The sequence below is a fragment of the Nyctereutes procyonoides genome, unplaced genomic scaffold (assembly GCF_905146905.1).
Source record: "Nyctereutes procyonoides isolate TBG_1078 unplaced genomic scaffold, NYPRO_anot_genome, whole genome shotgun sequence".
Classification (NCBI taxonomy): Eukaryota; Metazoa; Chordata; class Mammalia; order Carnivora; family Canidae; genus Nyctereutes; species Nyctereutes procyonoides.
In genome coordinates this window covers 44,079,360-44,103,293 of record NW_026575131.1, presented here as the reverse complement: position 1 = coordinate 44,103,293, position 23,934 = coordinate 44,079,360, and the positions used below count along the sequence as shown (strand labels likewise).

General features: G+C 49.6%; 1 protein-coding gene across 1 annotated transcript; it reads left to right on the top strand.

Moving 5' to 3' along the window:
* The first annotated feature begins 252 nt into the window (after positions 1-252).
* Positions 253-22,511, top strand: NCAN (neurocan). The gene is made up of 15 exons (XM_055343991.1): positions 253-332; positions 1,614-2,027; positions 3,852-4,026; positions 4,138-4,265; positions 4,801-5,094; positions 5,944-6,534; positions 6,732-7,200; positions 7,273-8,171; positions 12,183-12,299; positions 13,334-13,447; positions 14,764-14,922; positions 15,940-16,022; positions 18,400-18,544; positions 19,699-19,881; positions 20,134-22,511. Exons 1-15 carry the CDS (start codon positions 260-262, stop codon positions 20,277-20,279), a joined length of 3,990 nt encoding a protein of 1,329 aa, XP_055199966.1. The 5' UTR covers positions 253-259; the 3' UTR covers positions 20,280-22,511.
* Positions 22,512-23,934: the final 1,423 nt, after the last annotated feature.

The following is a 23,934-nucleotide window of genomic DNA, read 5'->3' as shown; positions in this document are numbered from 1 at the left end:
AGGTCTGATTCACTCCAGCACCCATGCTTCTGATGTGAGATTTCACTGTTCGGATTCTGAAGTCAGCTGGTCCTGGGTTTAGATCCTGGATCAGCCCTTGCTTGCTAACTATGTGACCTTGAGTGACGCACAGGCCTCTCTAAGCCTCAATTTCCAGATCTGTGAAGGGGGGTACTTGGTCCTTCCACACTGACTGTCCAGGAGGACTGTACGTCTCCCCCATCTTCCCTCTCTTTCCATCTTGTTTTCCAGGTCCAGGATGGGGACCACATCTGTCTGGGCCTCAGGCCTCCTGATGCTCCAGATGCTGCTGTTTGTGGCTGGAGAACAGAGTGAGTTGGCTTGTGAGGTGGGAGAGGTTGGGTTCGGGGGTACTGACCACATGGGGAAGCTTTTTAACTCTGGAGCCTTCTCCTGCTGGCTCTCTGGCTTGGTCTGGAGAATAAAATGAGAATAGATGAAAAAGGTCTTTGAACAGTCAAAAAGCGAACAAGACACCTGAGAAGTTATTTTTAGTCATTGCCAGTAGAGGCTGGAGGTTTCTGCCTCTCACTGTTTTGCTGAGATGAGCTGAAGAGAGAGAGGGAGAAAGAAAAAAAAAAAGAGAATAGTGCAGAGATTGATTGGTGATGCCTGCCATGGGTGGGGCAATAGCAATAAGGTATATGTGACTCTACGGGCATCTCCCCAGTGGTAGTTAAAAACCCAGGCATTAAAATGCCTCCTGATTGGCTCTGTGATCTTAGGCAAGTACAATGATGTCTCTGAGGGGAGTTTCTTCAACTCCCCTCCCCAAAACATGATGTGACATGGCCACCTCTGCCTATAGTTATGAAAATCAAGGAGCTGGGGCACCTGGGTGGCTCAGTGGTTGAAGGCCTACCTTTGGCTCAGGTCATGATCCTGGGGTTCTGGGATTAAGTCCCACATCAGGCTCCCCCCAGGGAGCCTTCTTCTCCCTCTGCCTCTCTCTCCGTGTCTCTCATGAATAAATAAATTCTTTAAAAATAAACAAATCAAATGAGCTGATTGCTATGTATGAAGTGCCCATTAAATAGAAGGTACTCCACAAACACAAACATTTCCCTTCTAATGGCTGCCTCTTATTTAACTTTGGGGAAACTATGACTCAGAGAAGGATAGTGACTTTCCCATGGTCACACTGTGTGTCAGTGACAGAGAGTCAATTTCTGGCAGCCAAGATCTGAATTTTTTAAAAGATTTTATTTATTTATTCATGAGGGACACACAGAGAGAGGCAGAGACACAGGCAGAGGGAGAAGCAGGCTCCCCATGGAGCCTGATATAGGACTCGATCCCAGGACCCCAAGATCGCTACCTGAGCCAAAGGCAGGCCCTCAACTACTGAGCCACCCAGGCATCCCCAAGATCTGGATTTTGAGTGGAGGCATAACTGTGAAGGGATCTGACCCTATTACTCCCCTTGTGCTCACAGACTGGGGTGCACATCACAGATCTGTTGACTGCATTATGATGTTGTAGGCAACCTACCTTCTCTGGCTTCAGTCTCCCTATCTGTAAAGTGAGGGGAATAGCAGTCCCTACTGGTCCTTGTCTTTGAGTCAGTCCCCTTTCCACGTTCTCCACTCCAGGCACACAGGACTCCACTGCTCCTGCCTCCACCAACATTGACAAGGGGCTCCACATGCAGAAGGTGGGGTCAGGGTTGGTCCGGGCTGCACTGGCAGAGCTGGTAGCCCTGCCCTGTCTCTTCACCCTGCGGTCATGGCCGGGTGCAGCCCGAGAAGCCCCTCGGATCAAGTGGACCAAGGTGCGGACTGCATCGGGCCAGCGACAGGACTTGCCCATCCTTGTGGCCAAGGACAATGTGGTTCGAGTGGCCAAGGGCTGGCAGGGACGCGTGTCACTGCCTGCCTACCCCCGGCACCGGGCCAATGCAACACTGCTCCTGGGACCCCTGAGGGCCAGCGACTCTGGGCTTTACCGCTGCCAGGTGGTGAGGGGCATCGAGGATGAGCAGGACCTGGTGCCCCTGGAGGTGACAGGTCAGTTGGGGGCAGGGGAGAGGATAAAGCTGGGAGGGGGAGGGACTGAGCCTGAAGCTCACCCACAGAATGTCACCTTAGAGATCACTCCTTGAACAATGATTTCCTTTCAGTTCTTCTGATAAATTCCCAAAGAAAGTCTCCTCCGGGACTTCCCTTTCTTTCTCTAACATTTCTCTCTCTTTTCACTAAGAGAGAGCAAGTTCTGGCTGTCTCTTGTGGAGCACAGTATTTTATAGGCTTTTATAACTTTTTTTAAAGTCCCTTTCATGGTTACCTACTTTCACATAAGACAAAGGATATTGACTTTCTATTTTAAACAGGAATGCCAATTTCCTTTTGCAATAAATTTATGTTTTTTTTAATAAAATAAATTTGTTTTAAAGGGTGAGGTTTTCTTTTTAAAGTCAACTGAAAAATATATTAAGTAAGTAACAGTTCTCAAATACCTGTTTAACCAACTCCTGTTTTAAATTCTTTCTGTTGAAGTATCTAGTGTTTCTCATTTCCTAACTGATCAAGATAAATGAAATAAAACAAAATTTTAATTATTAAAGCAAAGTCCTAGAACAGGGTATGGCACAGTAGAGCGCAAAAAAATAATTGACAGAGGACTAAGTGAATGACCATTGTGTAGAAAACATCCAAAAAAAAAAAAAAAAGAAAGAAAACATCCTTGGTGGATGTGGCTCCTTTGTGTGGATTCTTGCTGGGAAGTTAATTTCCCTTAACCTAAGTTGGCCATGGGCAAATCCCTGCATTCCCCCAGCCCCCTGGTCTTCCTCCACTCAACAGTGTCTCACTGCATATTTTATGGGACCAGCCAACTATCCCTTTTCCAAGGCCTTGCTGCTCAAAACTGATAAATCTTGAAGAAAACTGGTAAATGGTGAAGGAAGTAAATTCCACCTCTGGGTTTCAATTCATTAATTCAACTAAACACTTATTAACACTACCATATGCTAATCTGGTGCTGGGGACATAATCATAACTGAGATGCAGCTGTTGCTGCATAGAATAAAAGGTTTTGTTCCTTTGTCTTGCTCAGACATTTCTTTCATCCCCAAAATGGAATTGGAATTTCACTCACAGTGAGCCCATTATTGATGTTTCACATCCTGACTTACATGTCGCCTCCTGCAGGAAGTCTTCCGTGACTCCATTTCCAGGCTGAACAAGAAACACTTGATTTCCCATTGCCACCTGTGCTTTCCCAATCAATGCATGTACTTAATTCTTTTTTTTTAATATTTTATTTTTAAGTAATTTCTATACCCAATGTGGGGCTTGAACTCACAACCCCAAGGTCAAGAGTTGCATACTCAAACAACTGAGCCAGGCAGGTGCCTGCCCCAGCATGTACTTATTTCTTAAAAGGCAGAAACTCTCTCACTCTTCTCTATGCCTATCACCTCTAGGGTCTAAACCTAGGCATCGAGAGTGTTATTTTTGAGTCAGATCATCCGGATATGAATTTTGGCTGTGCCTCCTACTGGCTGTGTGGAACTGGACATGTCCCTCAAACTCTCTTAGCCTTAGTTTTCTCCTCTGGAAATGGGGATAATCATAGTGTTGTTGTTAGATTTCAGTAAGATCATGCTTATGAATGCTTTTTACACGGTAAACATTTGACAATTTCTAGCCCTTTATGGCCATTGTTATCAGTTATCTAAAAATAGGGGTATATCATCTGGAGTGGTACAAGGCAGCATAGGGGAGCAGGTCTATTATTATCAAACTGGGGGAAAGGACTTTTTGCAAGAGGGAGGTCTGTTCTTGAAGATTCCAGCATAATCAGCTCCTCTCCTGGATGTTCCCCTGCAGGTGTTGTGTTCCACTACCGGGCAGCTCAGGATCGCTATGCACTGACCTTTGCAGAGGCCCAGGAGGCCTGCCGTCTCAGCTCAGCCACCATTGCAGCCCCACGGCACCTGCAGGCTGCCTTTGAAGACGGCTTTGACAACTGTGATGCCGGATGGCTCTCTGACCGCACTGTTCGGTGAGGGGGTACATAGAGTTGGGACATGGAGTCCTAACCCCTGGGGAAAGATGGTCATTGGGGGCCCCAGGTGCACACATTTGAGAGGGACCCCCCTCCTTGTCTTGTCAGGTATCCTATCACCCAGTCCCGTCCTGGTTGCTATGGTGACCGTAGCAGCCTTCCAGGGGTGAGGAGCTATGGGAGGCGCGACCCACGGGAACTCTACGATGTGTATTGCTTTGCCCGTGAGCTGGGGGGTAAGTCTGGGGCTGGCAGGACACCCCCACCCCCACTTCCCTGAACCCCCGTTACCTTCTCCACCCCCATGCCTCCCTAAGTCCTTGCCTAGCTCTCCTAAGTCTCATCCCTCTCTAAACCTGCAGCCAGAATCTGGGATCACCCTTCTCTGAGCTTTCCTTCCCTCCCTGAGTCCCCCTCCTTCTCTGTGCTCCTTCCCTCTCTCTGAGACCCCATCCCTGCTCTGAACCTTTTTTCTTCCCTGGCCCAGCTCCCTCCTCCTACCCTCCTCTCCCTCTCTGAGCCCCCCACGCCAATCCCCTCCCTTTCTCTGAAGCCCAACACACTCAAGGGTCTGAGTTACCTTATTTGTAAAAAGAAGCTAAGGCCCTCTTCTTAGCACCGCTTGAGAAGTAAAGACGACGACCGGGCGGGGCGAGCCCATCTGCCACCACCCAAACCCGGCCCTCCTGGGGTTTAGAGTGGGACCCCCTTCCCGGGCTCCGGGGGAGGATCCCCCAGGCCCGCGTGACCTTCACCCGCGCCTTCCCGCAGGCGAGGTCTTCTATGTGGGCCCGGCCCGCCGCCTGACTCTGGCCGGCGCGCGTGCCCAGTGCCGCCGCCAGGGCGCCGCGCTAGCCTCGGTGGGACAGCTGCACTTGGCCTGGCACGAGGGCCTGGACCAGTGCGACCCGGGCTGGCTGGCCGACGGCAGCGTGCGCTACCCGATCCAGACGCCGCGCCGGCGCTGCGGGGGCTCAGCCCCGGGCGTGCGCACCGTCTACCGCTTCGCCAACCGCACCGGCTTCCCGGCGCCCGGAGCGCGCTTCGATGCCTACTGCTTCCGAGGTGCGTGTAAGGGCGCGCCCCGAGGTTGCAAGCCCAGGTCAAGGCCACGCCCCCGGGAATTTTGCTTTCTAGTGGAGGCGGAGCCCAGGCGCGGGAGAAGATCCTTGGAAACAAGGTCTGCGATAAGACACGCCCTCGGGGTAGGCCACGCCCCCAGTGCTGGCCTTTCCGTAGAGTCCCGCCCTGGGGGTAGGACCGCGGCCGGCCGGAGACAGCCAAGCTGCCGGCGGGAAGTTCTGTTTAGAGGGTGGGGTATATCTCTGGAGATCCCAGAAAGACACGCTCCTGGGTGGAGCATATTTTAGCTGGAGGCTTGTGCATAAATATCCCCTGGGGAGGAAGTTCTGCCTAGATTAGCCATGGCCCCTGGACAGGATCACACCTCCAGGGACTAGACTAGGGAAGACCCCAGTCCTTGGAATGGGACCAAAGCTTCAGAAGCTGCACACCTGACTTCAAGGACCCAAGTCCAATGTGCAAGGGGAAAAATTATCCTTTGTAAGAAGGCTACGCTCACTAGGAGCTTCCCCACCTCGGGGCGGAGCCACAGCCCTGGTGTGAACTGTCCCCCAGGATAAGTGTCCACTGCCTGAGCTTTACCCAGTAGCCATGCTGTCTCTTGACCTTGACAGTGGGTCCTAGCCTGAACTGTGGGAGTGATAACTTCACACCTCCCTCTCTCAGTCTGGGGGATCCCAGAAACCACCCAGAGGTTTCAGAGACAGAGGGGCACAGAGAGAGATATACAGAAGGTCTGTGCTGCAGCATGTTGGAGTGGGGGTAGATTTCAGCCAGAACTTCCCAGCCAGCCCCTGGACCTAACACAACCTTTTTGGCTTTCTCTCATAGCTCATCACCCGACACCACATCAACATGGAGACCCAGAGACCCCCTCATCTGGGGATGAGGGGGAGATCCTGTCAGCAGAAGGGCCCCCAGCCCAAGAACTGGAGCCGAGCACTGGGGAGGAGATGGTCACCCCTGACTTGCAGGAGCCTCTAGTGTCCAGTGGGGAGGAAGAGCCTATGATCTTGGCAGAGAAGCAGCAGTCTTGGGAGACCCCCAGCCCTGCCCCTGGAGGCTTCACGCTAGCCTCAAGGCCCTCCCTGGAGGCTGAAGAGGCATGGCTGAGCCCAGCGGCCCCCAGCCCCAGCAGCCCTAGCACTGCAGTGGGCACACACACGGAGGCAACTCCAACTGGCCCCATACCCAGGAAGAGGGGACGCTTTAAAGGATTGAATGGGCGACACTTCCAGCAGCAGGAACCCCAGCAAGGCCTGGAGACGGGGCTTGAGGCCAGCACCCAGCCCCCGACCCCAGAGGCTCCTGGGAATCACGTGGAGCCTCTGCTGGCCACTGGAGCCACAGATGCCTCAGGGACTAGCCTGAGCCAAAGCCCCTGGGCTGTGCTGACCAATGAGGTGGATGTGCCTGAGGCTGGTGAGTGGGGTTCAAGGGGGAGGTGGGACCTGCCTGGGGATCTGAGGGGGAATAGGAAGAGGCTCCAAATCCCAGCTGGGTCCCCAGGCCCCACCAAGCCTCAGAAGCCCCCTCTTCCTTGGGCCTGGAGCCAAGGGCACTCAACAGAAGGAACTGCTGAGAGATAATTAGAATTACTCTTGTTGATATTGTTGCAGGTTCCCCTGGTGGCAGGAGCCCTCCAGAGTCCTGGCTGTGGCCCCCAACCGTGGTCCCACCTAGCGTCCCAGGCCCCAGCAGGGTCCTTGGCCTGGAACCTGAGGAAGCCAAGGGCCCCAGTGTGAGGCCAGCCACTCCTGACCTGCCCTGGTCCCCCTCAGAGGGCACTGCCCTGGCACCCAGCCCCTCAGAGGGCCCCAGCTCTGCTTCCTGGGAGGTAGCTCCCATGGTCTCTTCCCCAGACCTCCCTGTCATGGCCATGCTTCGTGCCCCAAAACTGTGGCTTCAGCCACACCCTACGCCCCTCCCCACGCAGGCCGACAGGATCGAGGGGCATAGTGAGGCCATGGCCACTATCTCACCCTCTCCTGCCTCAGAGACTGAGGCTATCCCCCAGGACCCCATCCATCCAGAGGTGCATTCCTTGTTGCTCTCCTCAGTCCCAACAGGACAGGGTAGAGAGGCCACATCCCCAACAGTCGGCAGCCACAGAGCAGGACATCCAATAGGTTTCTCGCAGACAGCCACAGACACACAAACTGGACCCAGTCCTGACTCTCCCAGGGCAGACTTTGAAGAAATTGGGGGGACCAGCCCTACTGGGCTCAGCAAAGATGAGCTCCCCAGTTCCACTCCACAAGCTTCTGTGGACAGGAATGTGGAAGATTTCGCCCCCACTGAGACAGCCATTGAGCCCCCAGGAGTGAGAGACATCTCGAGGTCTGACTCTCAGGCCACCATGGACGAGGCACAGGGCACGTGGCCCTCACTGCACAGTGAGGGGTTGGACTCTCTCCCCACATCTGCACCCTCGGGGGTCCCCAGAGTCTTCTTGATTCCTGGGGTCACCCCGAGTTTGGAACCTTGGGCTGCTATAAATGGAGAAGCCATGTTGGGGCCCACGGATTCCACAGCCACCCTGGATCCCAGTGATGCTGGTAGGATTTGGGAACCTGGATCCCATGTGGTTGAGGGAGCCGAAAGCCCCCCAACCTTGAGCCCTCAAATGGCTGTGAATTCGAGCGTGGCAATGTCCCTTTCGTCCCCGGACCCGGGGGACAAGGTTGGGGTCCTGGCTGTGTCCACAATGGCCTCCTCAAGCTCCCAACCCCATCCAGGGCCGGAGGGCCAGGTGGTGACCCAGGGAACACTGGGAGACTTGGCCCCTTCACATGAGGGCAGTCCCCCAGGGGAGCCTGGTTTTCCTCCTTGGACACCGAAAGCAGCTGGCATGGACAAACCTGTCTCAGTTTCCTCAGGAGAGCCTACAATGCCGGGGGACACCCCCAGCACCCATCCGCCTGCCTCCCTGGACCCAGAGGAGTTTGAGCTAGAGGTCCTGGCAGGGAGCCCAGATGTGGAGGGCTTCTGGGAGGAGACAGCAAGCGGAGAAGAGCCGACCCTACCAGGGATCCCTGGAAACAGGAGTGCAGAGGAGGGTGAGTTCAAAGCCTGTGACCTCCTCCACTGTGGCCAGGGCTTGGGGAAAAGGGGCTGGGGAGCCCAGAGCTGGAAGGAAGGGTTATACTCAGGGGCCCAGGAAGGTTTTTAACAGGGGAATGATGTTGGAGCTCATCAGGCAGAGTTGAATTGCAGAAAGGGTGTTCCTGGAAGAGGTACCAGCTGAGTAAAGGCCAGGAGGTGAAGTTGCACCTTTGTTTTGATGCACAATGAGTAATGGGGGAATAACGAGGCATTGGATGGAGTTTAACTTGGGAGATGATTCCAGTCAACAAATCATGCTCGTGTCCACTCTGAGCCAGACAGTGCTGTGAGATACTGGGGTCTGGCCTTCAGTGATGCCTCAGTCCGGAAGACACCCCCAGGTGGGGCTGGAGGGAGGAGGCATGGCAGGGAGGGCTTTTTGGTCAAGTGGGAATTGCAAGTAGACCTCCAGGGAAAGTGGGTACTGGAAAGAGGCAGAAGGGGTGGGCATCACCCCCATTTTGTAGAGAGCAAAATAAGGCTTAGGGGAAGCATGACTGCCTCCTACTCAGTGGCCACACTTCAAGCAGAGCCCAAGTCTGTGGAACGCTTAACTGTTCTATGTCCAGAGGAGTTCCGAGAAAGCCGAATGCCCTATTCTCCTGGGGCCAGCTCAGCCTGCAAATTCTGGCTTTTTTTCCTCCCCTTTGGTCAATTGAGCCTTAAAAAAAAAAAAAAAAAAAAAGAAGCAGCATCAGCTAATTAAAAGACACTTGTTCTGAGTTCCAAAACACTCTTATTAACACAATTGGTTTTACAGTTGCTCCTTTTTTTGAAGGCTAAGTGTCTCGGCACTGCAAATAGCGGATGCAGCATTTCATTGCCCATCCTGTCACTCTGGGCTGTGTCTAGGACTGCTCCTCTTTTCTCAGATGCCCAGGAGGCAAGTGGACTCTGGGCAGAGTTGTGAGCATCAATAAAGGCTAATGCTTATTGGTACCTGCTGCACGCTTGGCTTGTTTTGAGCACTTTACTGGAATCAACTCGGTTAATCCTTAAAATGTCTTGGTGGAAGAAGTTCTAGCAAGATCCTTACTTTACAGATGGAGAGACTGAGGCATGGGAAAGTCAGGTGACTTGAGCAGAATCATATAGCTGAGGAGTGTAGATGATAAGATTTGAATCCAGGCCATGTGACAACAGTGTGTCTCCAACACTAGGTAGTACATGTTTCATTGCTATAAAACCAAACAAACACCCAAGGTCCTGGGGAGGGGGTGAGCTCACCCAGGCAAGGAGCAGAAAAGAGAATGGTGGTGGGGGATGGGCAGGGGGAAGGAGGCTCAAAGCCAAAGGAGCTAGAGAAGGGGTGATCAGAGAGGTGGGAGGGAAAACCATGTATAGGGGGGTGCTAAGGAAATGCTTTGGGTGGAGCCCCCAAGACCACAGCTGGATCTATCTTGGATTCTGCTGGTTTCTTGGCTTCAGACTGAAGCCAGTGGCAGCTTGGGTGGAGGGAGGCAGCCAACGCTGGGGGAGACCCAAGCGCCTACCCACCCGCCCGCTTGTAGCAGAAATGCTAATGAAGCCAAAAATAAAAGCAGCACCAGTGAGCGACTGAGTCACCGCCAGCCCGTGGGTAGGTGTCGGCAGCTCAGGGCACCTGGTAGGGCTCACGCGTCCCGGCGCCCGGCAGCCCCATGCGTGTGCACACACGTGCTGGGGTGGCACCAGGGACAGATACAGCCAGCCACAGGCCCCTCTGGCCATCCATGGGGGCACCTGCCATCACCTCACGGACAGGCGTCAGCCACTACAGGAGGGCCAGCAGCTTTCATTAAGTTAACAAGCAATTACTGAATGCCTGCTGTGTTTCAGGCCCCATCTTGAGACCAAGTCCCTTGTCCTCTGGAAGCTGACATTCTAGCACTTTGCCAATGATGGAAATGTTCTGGAGCAATGCTGTCTAATGTGGTAGCAACCAGCCACGTGTGGTTACTGAGTCCTTAACGTGGTTCATGTGACTGAGACACTGCCTTTTTACTTTTATTCCATTTTCATTTAAACTTAAATAACTATATGTAGCTGCCATGTGGAACATCACTTCTCTGGGGAAAGGCACCAACAAATAATGATAAACCTAGTAAATAAGAAATTATATTGGAAATCAGAAAGTGACATGGGCCAAAGAGAAAAGTAAAGGGTGGGGGATGCCAGTGACAGGGGGTCAGAAAGGCCTCTCTAGCCAGGTGACAGGGGGTCAGAAAGGCCTCTCTAGCCAGGTGAAATTTGAGCAAACCAGCGGAGGTGAGGGAAGAGCCATGGGGAGATCTAGGGGAAGAGCATTCCAGGCAGAGGAAGTAGCCTGTACAAGGACACTTAGGCAGAACCCGTGCCTGGCATGTAGGAATGGCAAAGCCAGTGTGGCTGGAGCAGAATGAGCCAGGGGAAGAGAGGAGGAGGTAGGGCAAGGAGATGTTAGGAAAAATTCCACAGGGCCCCATGGGTTGCAGTAAGGACTTTGGCTTTTCCTCATAGGGTAATGGGGAGCCATAGAGGGACCTAAGCAGAGGAGGGACATGACCTGATTCAGGTTTACATAGGCTATCTCTGGCGGCTTTTGGGGAGAACAGTCTGTGGAGGGTGACAGCAGAGATCACACCTGTGGGTGTGAGAGAGGAAGCAACTGCTTATTACCATTTCAATTTCTTATGAGTCCCTGGACTAGGCAAAAACAGAAACAAGTTCTAGGTTATAGGGGCCAGAGAGAGGGCCTTTTTTTTTTTTAAGATTTTCTTTATTCATGAGAGACACAGAGAATGAGAAGCAGAGACACAGGGAGAGGGAGATGAAGGCTCCCTGCAGTAAGCCTGATGCAGGACTCAATCCCGGGACCCCAGGATCACGACCTGAGCCAAAGGCAGATGCTCAAAAACTAAGCCACCCAAGTGCCCCGAGAGAGGGCCTTTAACTGAGCTTCCAGAGCTTTGGAGGCAGTTTTGGTTCTTGTACTGTTCTGCTGTGTTAATTTAAGCCAGGCCCTGCTCTTCTCTGGGCGACGGGTCTAGTGTCTGTGCAGTGGAAGATGAGATACTGTCCTGACAAGGGTTAGGGGTGGGCCTGGGATAGGATGAGAATTCTTGCTCTTCCTCTCCCAGGCCCCAGGGTGGAGACCACCCACAAAGGCATCTGGGCCTCTGAGAGGGGAGAGGCAGAAGGAGACTCAGCTGCCTCCCAGGAAAACCCAGCTGATGGGGGTAATTATGGAGGAGGGAGATAAGGACACATATTCCTAATGCTCCCTGAGTGTCAAGTCCATACTGAGCAATGCTGAGACCCCTTAAGATGCCTCAAATCGATATAGACAGAGCCAGACAGGGCATTATGGTCAGAACTGGGAGAGAGATGAACTGTTATTATTTCTATCTGGTAGATGAGACAACTGAAATTCAGAGATGTAATTTGTCCACGGTCCCTATTGAGTGGCAGAGCCAGGGATTGAACTAACCTCTCTGATTCCAGAGCCCATGGTTATAACTACTATCATCTACCACCTGTCCATACTGTAACCACTGAGACTGCATCAAAAAAGATTGAGCTACCAGAATGAGGGAGGTGATGATTCCCACTATTGCTAGTGATGCTCATACCCCACTTGGGACCTTATGTCCACCTCTGTGCTCCAAACTGTGGGAAGTACAATGACCATCAGGGCATGTCCAGAAGAAAGGGACAAGTCAGGGAGGCTCTTAAACCCACGTTCCAGGAGACTTCCAAAAAGAAGCTTCAGGAAACCCATTCCAGTTCAGTTTGCATAAGCCGAGTGGTCTATAGCTGCTCTGGACAGTTCCTGAGGGGAGCAAGATCCTCATCACAGGAGCATGCAAGAGGAAATTGGTAGCTGCCTGTGAGAAGTTATAGAGGGGACTTCACAGAGAGGGTTTTGGGAGTCTTAGGTCTGGATTCTGGGAAGGCAGACAACATGGTGGCCTACTTCCTCTCCACACTGCCTGTCCATTCTGCAGCCCCCTTGGATCCATGCGAGAACAACCCTTGCCTGCATGGCGGTACCTGTAAAGCCAATGGCACCATGTATGGCTGTAGCTGTGACCAGGGCTTCACTGGGGAGAACTGTGAGATCGGTGAGTGCCCCACATTCGGAATCTGAACCTAGACTTGTTTGAACCAGAGCCCTGGGGTCTACCCTAGCAGACATTCCCATGAGGATTCAGGGATCACAAAATGCTGGCTTCAGATGCTCCCTTCCCCTCTCCCTCTCCTTGGATCCAGTAAATCGGTCCCAATTAGCTGAACCAGCACCAAGCAGCTGGGGACCAAGGTTCAGGTGTGCTGCCTCCCATTACTACCAGGCAAGGATTAGAGGGGAAGATGAATGATAAGGCTCAGACTCCTCCCAAATCCAAGGGGGCTCTTCCTAGCCCCAAAAACCCCAACACAGGAAGCATGACAAATTATGAAATTTTAACTTAAGTATAAATGATATGAATCTTGAGCTCTGCACATTATTTCATTGACTTCCCAACCACACTACTAATTATAGAATTATAACAATAAAAATAAGCAGTATAATTTCTTGAGCTCTTCTTTTGACCCTCCACTTACAACCACCCTTGAAAAGGTGCTATTTTTATCATCACTTGGCAAAAATTAACATGAGTCCCAGGGAGGGGAAGTGACTTGCCCAAGTCACACATACTTCAGGCACTGCCTACACAGGAATTGGTAGGAGAGCACAAATGATATCTAGCTCCACCTACAAACAGCTGCATGCCTCTGTGCAAGTCCTTGCAGGTGCTCTGGAACTCAGTTTCCCTAAGTTCCACATTCTGAAAAGACCCTCCATCTTCAACATTCTGTGAGTCTGCTTGCCAGAGTATAACCTTCAGTGTTCTGAAGTCCAATGGAACATTCCACACACTGGCTCTCAGCTGGCCCAGTGGCATCTGCTCTCATTAATGCTAATTCATGTTAATTGTGTGAGGTTCCATCCCCTTGACCTCCAGAGTCATTGGGCCATCTGTGCAGACCACTGTTGCTTCACTCAAGTCCAGGATGGATGGTAGGATCATGACCTCATCTTCTGCCTGGTTCCTTATGGGGACTGGGAACCAAGGGGAGGCTGACCTTTGACTCAGTCCCATCCCACCCTCCCCAGATATTGATGACTGTGTCTCCAGCCCCTGTGAAAATGGAGGCACCTGCATTGACGAGGTCAACACATTCGTCTGTCTTTGCCTCCCCAGCTATGGGGGCAGCCTCTGCGAGAAAGGTGAGTCTCTGCCAAGACCCTAGAAATAGTACCAAGAGTGGGGTGGGCTGCTGGGCTGCATGTGTCCCTCACATGCTTCTATTTCTGTGGCCATGAGTTGAACAGATGATAAATTGTTGTTTTGGGATAAAACTCACAGGACACAGACTTATCCTTTTTAAAGTGTACAGTTCAATGGCATCAAGTACATTCATGGTGTTGTACAACCTCTCCCTATTCCCAAGACATTTTCATCACCCTGATAGGGAATCTTGTATCCATGAGCAGTCACTCCCCATCCACCTCCTTCAGCCCCTGGCAGCCACTTGTCTACTTTCTGTCTATGGATTTGCCTGTTCTGGACATTTCATATCCATGGAATCCTGCACTACATGTCATTTGGTGTCTGCTTTCTTTCACTCAGACTGATGTTTTCCAGATTTATCTATATTGTTGTGTGAATCAGTGCTCTGTTCCTTTTTGTGGCTGGATAATATTCCATTGTAGGGATAGACCACATTCTCTTTATCCATTCATCACTTGGTGGATGTTTGGGTTGTGTCCCCCTTTGTGGTTAATGTGAAGAGTGCTACTGTGAACATTCGGTATAAGTTTTTGTTTGGACACTAGATTCCTTTCTTCTCATCCCATTATTTTTGTTTATACCTGGCTGGAATGGCTGGGCCACATGGCAGTTCTGTGTTTAACATTTGGAGGGACTGCTAGACTGTTTCCCACAGTGACTGCACCATATGACATTCCCACTGGCAATGTACAAGGGTTCCAGTTTTTCCACGTCCTCACCAACACTTGTTATTTTCCTTTAAATTGTTTTTTTTTTTTTAATTTTAGCCATCCTAGTGGGTGTGCAGTGGTGTCCCATTGTGGCTCTGATTTGCGGCGTTTCCCAATGACTAAGAATGTTGAGCATCTTTTCATGTGTTTATTGACCATTTGCGTAGCTTTTTGGGACAAATGTCTATTTGATTGAGCCTTTTGCCAGGAGAAAAATTTTAGGTTGTCCTGAAGCCCATTTTCTGAGTTCCCAGATCCATACAGAGAGTACAGCCAGATCAGAGAAGGAGACATCAGAGTTGGGATGAGAGGGGGTGGGTGTAATGGTCTCCAGTAGAATCACTTCCTGCAGCAGAGAAATATGGGAGAGGGGAGGTGACTGAGGTAGGGAAGAGGCTCAGGGAGATGGGGAAAGGAAAAGGGGTGATCTGGCCCCACAATGACCTTGGGTTTGGCCCTGTCTATGGTGCACTTGCTCATGGCCAGCGGGGTAGGGCGTGGCCCAAGGCCAGTCTCCCTCATACTCCCATCCCCCCTCTCAGACACAGAGGGCTGTGACCATGGCTGGCACAAGTTCCAGGGCCACTGCTACCGCTATTTTGCCCATCGACGGGCATGGGAGGACGCCGAGAGGGACTGCCGCCGCCGAGCTGGCCACCTGACCAGCATCCACTCGCCTGAGGAGCACAGCTTCATTAACAGTAGGGACTTTGGGGTGGGAGGGTCCCTTTGCCAGGGCATCCTCTAGGGTCCTGAAGACACTACCTTTCTGAAGCTGTGTTCATTAATGCAAGCCCTGACCACTTTAATTCATGTGTCCATTTATTCACTTGTTATTTCACAGATTCACTTCACTCATTAAGTCACCAAATATTTACTGAGTATCTGCTATGTGCCAGGCACCATTCCAGGTGCTGGGACACAGCAGTGAGTGAGACACAGATTGTCCTGTCCTCAGGGATTGACATTCTTATATGGGGGCTATAGGCGAACAAGTAAATATCTAATTAAATAAGTCTATACTATAATTTAGCTGATCCTAAGTGCACTGATGACAAATAAAACAGAGCCAGGGGAAAGAGGGCAATGAAGAGGCATCTGTGAAGTGGGGATGAAATGAGGATGGAGCTCTGCAAGAAATCCAGAAAAACCGTATTGCATCAATTAAATCTGGCATTTATTGATTTATTCATTATCCCCGTGCCATTTGTTCATCCATCCAATTATTCACATTTCCCCCATCCCATCCCCTGGTAATTCTTTCATTTGTTAATTCCCTGGTTCCCTCATTGTTGTTGTTGTTGTTGTTTTCTACCCTGAATGTAATCAAACACATGCTTATCCTCAATGACACTCAGTGACTAACTCCCTCACTCAGCCACCTGCCTGCCCTGTCCAGCCCTGCCTGCTGGCTCTCCTATCCCTTACTCCCATTTCTGCAAAGATCTGACGCATCTCTGTTTTTTCCTTCCTCTGGCTGTTTGCTTAATCCACAAATCGTGGCAAGACTGGGGCCTAATTCCAGCCTTTTTCATGCCTCCTCCCCGACCCCCACTCTCATCTGTGTGGGAATCAAGGAGACCAAGGGTTTCTGGCCCACACAGAGGCTGTGGGAGGGGCTGGGGTCCTCCTTTCCCATACTTTCCACCACTCCTCCAGCCCATACCCGAGGCTGGGGAGGGGTCGGCACTCCGTTCTCAGGATGCCCCACCTCGCAGGCTTTGGGCGTGAAAACACCTGGATCGGCCTGAATGACAGGATCGTGGAGAGGGATTTCCAGTGGACGGACAACACAGGGCTGGTGAGTGCCAGAAGCCAGGCTTGGGTCTCCCTAGAATGGTGGGATGAGCCTCGTGGGCTCTGTGCTTTGGCCTGATTTTACCCTCTTGTGCAAATCAACCACAGGTCCTTGTGGCTCTGAGATTCTGAAGTTGGCAGAGGAGCTTCAGCAAAGCCCCAGATGGCCCTTGACTTTCCAGGCCTTTAAACACTTGGCCCACACAGTGGCTGAAATTATAGACCTAGGACCAGGGCCTGAAGCCTCCTCTTGCTCACTGTCATGCCCTCCAGCCGTAGATTCCAAGATATTACCACTTCCTGCCATCTCCTTTATCACTCACTAGGACCCCTGCAGTAGCCTCCCAGCCCCCTTCACAACACATGCACTTGCTACCTACATTCCTGCCCCTCCACCTGGCAGCCATGGGAATCTTATTTTAAAAATTGTGGTGAAATTTATATAACATAAAAATAATTTTAAAGTTTTCTTTTAAAAAATTTTTATTTAAGTAATCTCTACAGCCAACACAGGACTTGAACTCACGATCCTGAGAACAAGCATCCCACTCTCTTCTGAGTCAGCCAGGCACCCCAAAATTAATCATTTTAAAATGTGTAATTCAGTGGCATTTAGTACCTTCACAATGTTGTGCAACTGTCACCTCAGTCTAGTTACAGAAAATTTTCATCACCCCAAAAGGAAAACCTATATACATGGAGACCTTCTAAAAATCATACATCAAAAAAAATTAATTAAAAAAAATGAAAATAGGGATCCCTGGGTGGCGCAGCGGTTTGGCGCCTGCCTTTGGCCCAGGGCGCGATCCTGGAGACCCGGGATCGAATCCCACGTCGGGCTCCCGGTGCATGGAGCCTGCTTCTCCCTCTGCCTGTGTCTCTGCCTCTCTCTCTCTCTCTGTGTGTGTGTGTGACTATCATAAATAAATAAAAATTTAAAAAAAATCTAAAAAATAAATAAATAAATAAAAATAAAATAAATGAAAATAAAAATCATACATCAAATCAGGATTCTCCCTGCTTTGAGTCCTCTCAGACTCTCTGTTGTTCTCAAGATAAAAATCCACCTCGTCCTGCTGTGGAAAACAGTCTGGCAGTCCCTTAAAAAGGTAAAGTCGAGCAGAATTGCCACATGACCCAGAAACTTTGCTCCTAGGTAGATACCCCAAAGAAGTGTAAGCAGGTACTCAAACAGGTATTTGTACATTCATGTCCATAGCAGTCCAACTCACAACAGCCACAAGGTAGAAACAACCCAAATGTCCATCAGCGAGGATCCCTGGGTGGCTCAGCGGTTTGGCGCTTGCCTTTGGTCCAGGGCATGATCCTGGAGTCCTGGGATCAAGTCCCGCATCGGGCTCCCAGCATGGAGCCTGCTTCTCCCTCTGCCTGTGTCTCTGCCTCTCTCTCTCTCTCTATGTCTATCATGAATAAATAAAAAATTAAAAAAATCTTAAAAAAATAAAACAAAAACAAATGTCCATCAGCAAACGAATGGAGAAACAAAATGTGGTCCATCCACATGAGGAACACTATTCAGATAAAAAGCTGATATGTGCTACCATGTGGATGAAACTTGAAAATATTGTGCTCAGTGAAAAAAAGCGAGAGATAAAAGGGCACATGTTGTATGATTTATGATTCCATTTATGTGAAATATCTAAAATAGGCAAATTCGTAGAGACAGAATGTAGATCCGTGGTGGCTTGGGGGCAGGCCAGAATGGGGAGTGATTGCTAATGGGGACAGGATTTCTGTTTGAAAGGATGAAAAGGTACTGGGGATAGACAGTGGTGATAGTTGTACAGTGTTGTGAATTGTATTAATGCCAATGAACTAGACACTTAAAAATGGTTAAAATGGTAAATTTTTTGTTACAGGTATTATACCCCAGTTTAAAAGAATCCATCTGTTCTACTGCAAGAACTGGCCCTTGCCCAGTCACTGACCACACTGCAACTCAGTCTAGCAACTTTGACCCCACTGGCCTCTGTTCTGTTCCTCAAACAGGATGAGCACTGTCTTGCCTCTGGGCCTTTGCACTAGCTGTGCCCTCTGCTTGGAATTCTCTTCCCTGCCTGCATCATTTCTATCCTTGGGTCTTCAGCTATCCCCTTGCCTCCTCAGGGAATCCCTCCTGGACCTTTGTTCAACTATTTGTGTAACAGTGACCCATGTGGAAAATAGACTATCAGGGAGAAAGGAAGAAGGTAGGAAGGCTAAAGGAGAGGTGACTCAATCAGTGGAGGCCACTGTCAGACAGAATGGTGCCCATTGTGGAGATGGAAACACTGAGTCCTTAAAGTTTGAGTGGTCTGGCCAAGGGAGTCCTGCAGAAGGCAGTGACAAAGCCTGAGCCCCCCTGTTTCCCATTCCTGCAGCAATATGAGAACTGGCGGGAGAATCAGCCTGACAATTTCTTCGCGGGTGGGGAGGACTGTGTGGTGATGGTTGCACATGAGAGCGGCCGTTGGAACGATGTTCCCTGCAACTACAACCTCCCGTATGTCTGTAAGAAGGGGACAGGTATGCTGTTGCTCTCTCTCCTCCAACTCCCCTCCAACTCCCCTCCTGCCTCTCACATGCACTGGTTTGTTGTTTCATTTAAGTTTGTAAATATAAGTCACCCCTGTCCAGTTTTCACTACAGTGCTGTGTGAGAGTGCCTGTTTTTTCCCACTTTTGCCAACTCTATGTGTTCTCCAACTTTTTGTTCTTTGTTCATCTAAGTGGGGAAAAAATAGTATCTACTTGTTATAGTAGTTTGCATGTCTTTAAGGATGAGAATAACCAACTGTTCATATGTCGATAAGCTGTTTGTATGCCTTTATTTTCCTGTGACCTGCTAGTTCATCTCCTTTGCATAACTTTCTTTTTTCTTTTAAGATTTTATTTATTTATTCATAGAGACAGACAGAGAGAGAGAGAGAGAGAGGCAGAGACGCAGGCAGAGGGAGAAACAGGCTCCACACAGGGAGCCCGATGTGGGACTTGATCCGGGGTCCCCAGGATCACACCCTGGGCTGCAGGTGGTGCTAAACCGCTGTGCCACCAAGGCTGCCCTCCTTTGTATAACTTTCTATAGGCTTGTTGGTCTTACTGATTTGTAAGAGCTCTTTACGTATTAAGGGAACCCGTATATGCATCTTCATGTCCACCTTTCTCTCATATTTTTGTTTATTTTTACTTATGTTTCTTTGCCAGTTTTCACATCTTTTCTTTTCATTTGTTCAGATTTATTCTTGTCTCCCATCTCCTTCATTGCCATCATGTATAAGAATTGAAGAGGGGATCCTTAGATGGCTCAGCAGTTTAGCGCCTGCCTTCCGCCCAGGGTGTGATCCTGGGGTCCTGGGATCGAGTCCCACATCAGGCTCCCTGCATGGAGCCTGTTTCTCCCTCTGCCTGTGTCTGTCTGTCTCTCTCTCTCTCTCATAAATAAGTAAAATCTTAAAAACAAGAAGAAGAATTGAAGAGAGTGGGATGTATCTAGGAGGTTTCTGCCCCTAAGGAGCTCTTGGTTTGGGTAAAGGAGACCGACACAGTCACTTCTAGACATGTGAGGCCACAGCTGGGCAAAGGGCAGGACTTGCTGAGGGATGTATTAGTCCCAAAAAGAGAGGAAACCAGTTCAGCCCCAGATGTGGCCACTTCCCTAACTGCTGGTTCCTCTGTCTCCAGTGCTGTGTGGCCCCCCTCCAGCAGTGCAGAATGCCTCACCCATTGGTGCTCGCAAGACCAAGTATAATGTCCATGCCACTGTACGATACCAGTGTGATGAAGGATTTACCCAACACCATGTGGCCATCATCCGATGCCGGAGCAATGGCAAGTGGGACCAGCCCCAGATCGTCTGCACCAAACGTAAGTGGTTGTCCCCAGACACCTCAACACAGATTGCCAGCTATTTGTAGTCTCCAGGTAGAATATCTTATTACTACACATTTTGATCTGGCTAAATGTATCCCTGATAGTACAGCCTTGCAGATAACTGAGAACTTACCAGCCTGCCCGGTGCTTCCTTCATTTCTCCTCCCCCTGAAAAGGGTCACTGCATCAGGCCACCTGCCTCTCACTCCTTTTGCCACTTGCTTGTCCTCCCTTATTTCCCTGCAGCCAGACGATCCCATCGGATGCGGCGTCACCATCACCACCACCAGCACCATCACCAGCATCACCACCACAAATCACGCAAGGAGCGTAGAAAACACAAGAAACACCCAGTAGAGGACTGGGAGAAGGAAGAAGGGAATTTCTGCTGAAGAACCAGGCAAAAGGAAGCACAACCCCCTTCCCACACCTTCTCTGGAGCCTTCACCTGGGGAGACAGAACCCAGAGAAAAACAAAAGGGTCTGGAAGCCCCCTGAGCCCCAAACCACATCCCCCATCCATAACCCTTTGTAAAAAGCTCCTCTCTCCTCTTTCTTATATACACAAGGTCCTCTTGGCAGGCATAGCCATGTGTCTGAAAAGTCAGTTCTAGTCAGGCTGAACTCTGGGAGCATCTCCCAGTGAAGGGAAAGCACAATTGGCAAAGATCATTCTTTGCACTGGTTAAGACTTTTGTTGGCATGGCTGATCACCAATTGTTGAAATAAGGCTTTGATGAGGGTGCAAGAGTGCATGCTTGGATTCACACTAAGGAATTGCTTATCACACCAGAAATTCAGGCTTAGTAAACCATCAGTTGTCCTAAATGCAGGCTGAAGCTTTTAGTTAAGGTCGTTGGTTTTGGAAGTTGAAAATTACATGGAAGCACACCGCTTGAACATGACAGCTGCTCTTCCTTCACCCTGGACTTCAGCCCAAGTTCCGTCTTTGGTCTTGGTGGATAGACGGAGTGTGGAACTCCTATGTACTGAATTTTAGGAATGTTTTAGAACAACCTCCTTCTGTGCCCTCAGAGTTAGGGATCAGAGTAGTCAGAGCAATATATGGGCAATGGAGGGAAGGTGTATTGCTTACCCTCCCAGGTCCTAGTCCAGTGCTGAGATTTGGTGGTTCTGTATGTGTGGTGAGTCTCTCTCACACACACAGATGAGAGGATGTTTAGGGCTGGATGAGCCCAGATTACTTCCCCCTCCATCTCTCAGGGAGACAAAGAACCTCCTTCCTGGAACCAAGGAGGTGCCAAGTTTTCTAGCTCAGTACTCATCCCCATCCCTCAAAGAGACGTTGGTAGTGCCCCTGCCCTGGGTCCCACTCCTACTCCTGCCCCATTCCCGTCTCCATTCATTACCTGGCGGACTAGAAACGCTTAAAACTTGAAGTAGTGACATCGACCTGCGGTCATGTTGTAGAGAAATGCACAGTGTTAAATCCGAAACACACACACACACACACACACACACATTTTTCTCTCATCATTTTTTAAAAATCTTTTAAATGGGAAAGAACTGACTAAATCTCTTCCCCCAAATCTGCAACCTGTAAAAGAACTTTCCAAGCCAAAGGCTGGGATTCAGCTCCCTGATCTCCAGCAGGAAAAACCCACAGCTTATCCTCCATGTTTTGTCCACTCTCATCTCCTCTACTCTGGGCAAAATCTGTGGATTTGTGTTAAAAACTACAATGGGGAATGGCCCTCTGCATGATAGAAAAATAAACAAACATGTGGTCCCAGGGTTCAGTAGAAAATGAAATGTGTTCATTGAGTCTATATTCCTCCTGGGAAGTAATAATAGTTGACAACTATGGAGTCTATACTGTGCTATGGATTCACACACTATCTCCTTGAATCTTCTCAATAGCCCAGTGATTTTGGAATCATTACTTCCCCATTTTACACATAGCAAAACTGAGGCTCAGATAAGAGAAAGGCACTGGTTCGAAGTCACAGCCAAGACAGGAGCAAGGATTTGGTCCTGCCTCTGTGACTTCAAACGTTGCTCTTTACTTTGGGGGAAGGGGTTGAAACATAATGGCACTCTCTCATGTACACAGGCAGATCTAGGAAAGGATTGAGAAGTGCAAACTAGACCCATATCCTTGACTGTGGTCATCAGTCTTCCCTGCTATAGACATTATCCACTGTTCCACCTTATAGTTATAGAGTAAGCCCAGGGATGTACATTTGTCTTCTTGCTTTGATAATTTCTTTTGATTTAAAAAATACAATAACATATCTTCAGTAATTCATGTCATAAAATAATTTTCCTTTGGGGGTGGTGCTGGGGATGCAACTTTTTTGGGGGGAGTGGTCTTGGTTTGTGCTCCCTGCCCTTGGCTCCCTTAGTCCCTTACTCTGCTTCCACCCCAGCTCCATGGTGGGAGGGGCTCTGGTCTTTTCTAAAGTGGGTGGTTTGTCTTTTAGTCTTTCCCTTTGGGATGTGCGTGTGTGTTTGCGTGTGCCGCTTGTGTGGCATGCGTGTGAGTGTGTGTGCGTGTGAACAGCTTCGGGTTCTGCTGGTTTTGCTGTGAGCTGCAGTGTTCTGTGGGTCTGTGGTATCTGACACTGTGGAAATTAATGTACTTCTTGGACATTTTAATAAAATTTTTTAACAGTTCAACCTGCCTATCACCTCCTGCAACCTTTCTTCATTCACTCAGCAAGTCCTTATTTAGCAAGTATTATGAGCTGTGTACTGTGCTGAGTGCTGGGATGATAATGGTGAGCAAGGCAGACTTGGCCCCTGGGAGGTGGTCAAGGAAGGCTTCCTAGAAGAAGTGGATGGAATCTAAAGGAGTAATGTTAACTAGATGAGGAGAGAAAGAAAGGAAGACAGTTTCAGGCAACGGGAAGAGCAAAGGCAAACGTTCTCTTGCAGAAAGGGCATGGGTCATTTGGGAAACAGCAAGGAATATGTATGGGCTGGAGCAGAGTGATAGAGGTAGACAGTGGAAGGAAATTTGGGTCAGAGATGCAGAGGATGGACCATTATGGGCCATAGAGGCTGCAGTGAGGAATTTAGGCTTTATTTAAAAAGCAATGGTGGCAAAAACAAAACAAAAAGGAAAACAAAGTCAAAAGATAAATGCCAAGCTTGGGAACAAATTTTCAAATCAGAGATAGAGGACTTGTCTTAATATATAAAGAACTCCTACAGGGATGCCTGGGTGGCTCATTTGGTTAAGCATCTGCCTTCAGCTCAAGTCGTGATCCTGAGGTCCTGGGTTTGAGCCCCACATTGGGCTCCCTGCTCAGTGGGAAGCTTACTTTTTCCTCTCCCTCTGCCACTTCCCCGTTTGTGCTCTCTCTCTCTCTCTTTCTGTCAAATAAAACTTAAAAAAAAGAATTCCTACAAACTAATAGGAAAAAAGACTAATAATCTATAGCCAAATAGGCAAAGTACATGAATAAAAAGTTGACAGAAAAGAAAAATACAGAGGCTCTTAAACTACAACATATACTCAACAAAATAATACACATTTTGCAGAACACCAGGATGAACAAAGAGCCTATTTAAAAAGAGAATCAAATACATCTAACAAGAGAGGGAACTTGCCATTCATCAGTGATGACAACATACCCAAACCGCAAATGATTTATGGCTTCCTCAACCACCTGCACCTAAGGTCAAAGTAGAGGATGTTTGTTCAGCCTCACACATAAAAAGAGAATTGCCAAGTGACAACCACAATGAGATACCTTTTTTTTTTTTTCCTTCTGGCCACATTGGAGGCTGGCCGTGCACCCTCGTGTAGAGCCCCAGCACCCAGATGGTGGACCTTTTTTTTTTTTTAAGATTTATTTATTTATTCATGATAAGGCAGAGACACAGGCAGAGGGAGAAGCAGGCTCCATGCAGGGAGCCCGACGTGGGACTCGATCCCGGGTCCCCAGGATCATGCCCTAGGCTGCAGGCAGGCGCCAAACCGCTGAGCCACCCAGGGGATCCCCCATTTTTTTAACCTATTGTGTTGGCTAAGGTAAAAAGTGATAACACACTATGCTGATTAGGAGGTGCGGAAAGAGG

What these genes read in the sequence shown, in the direction of transcription:
- NCAN (XM_055343991.1), top strand. Translation starts at nt 260, where the DNA reads ATGGGGACCACATCTGTCTGGGCCTCAGGCCTCCTGATGCTCCAGATG. An exon ending in GGTGCCCCTGGAGGTGACAG is followed by an intron (nt 2,028 to 3,851) that starts GTCAGTTGGGGG and finishes GTTCCCCTGCAG; the next exon opens with GTGTTGTGTTCCACTACCGG. An exon ending in CCAGATCGTCTGCACCAAAC is followed by an intron (nt 19,882 to 20,133) that starts GTAAGTGGTTGT and finishes ATTTCCCTGCAG; the next exon opens with CCAGACGATCCCATCGGATG.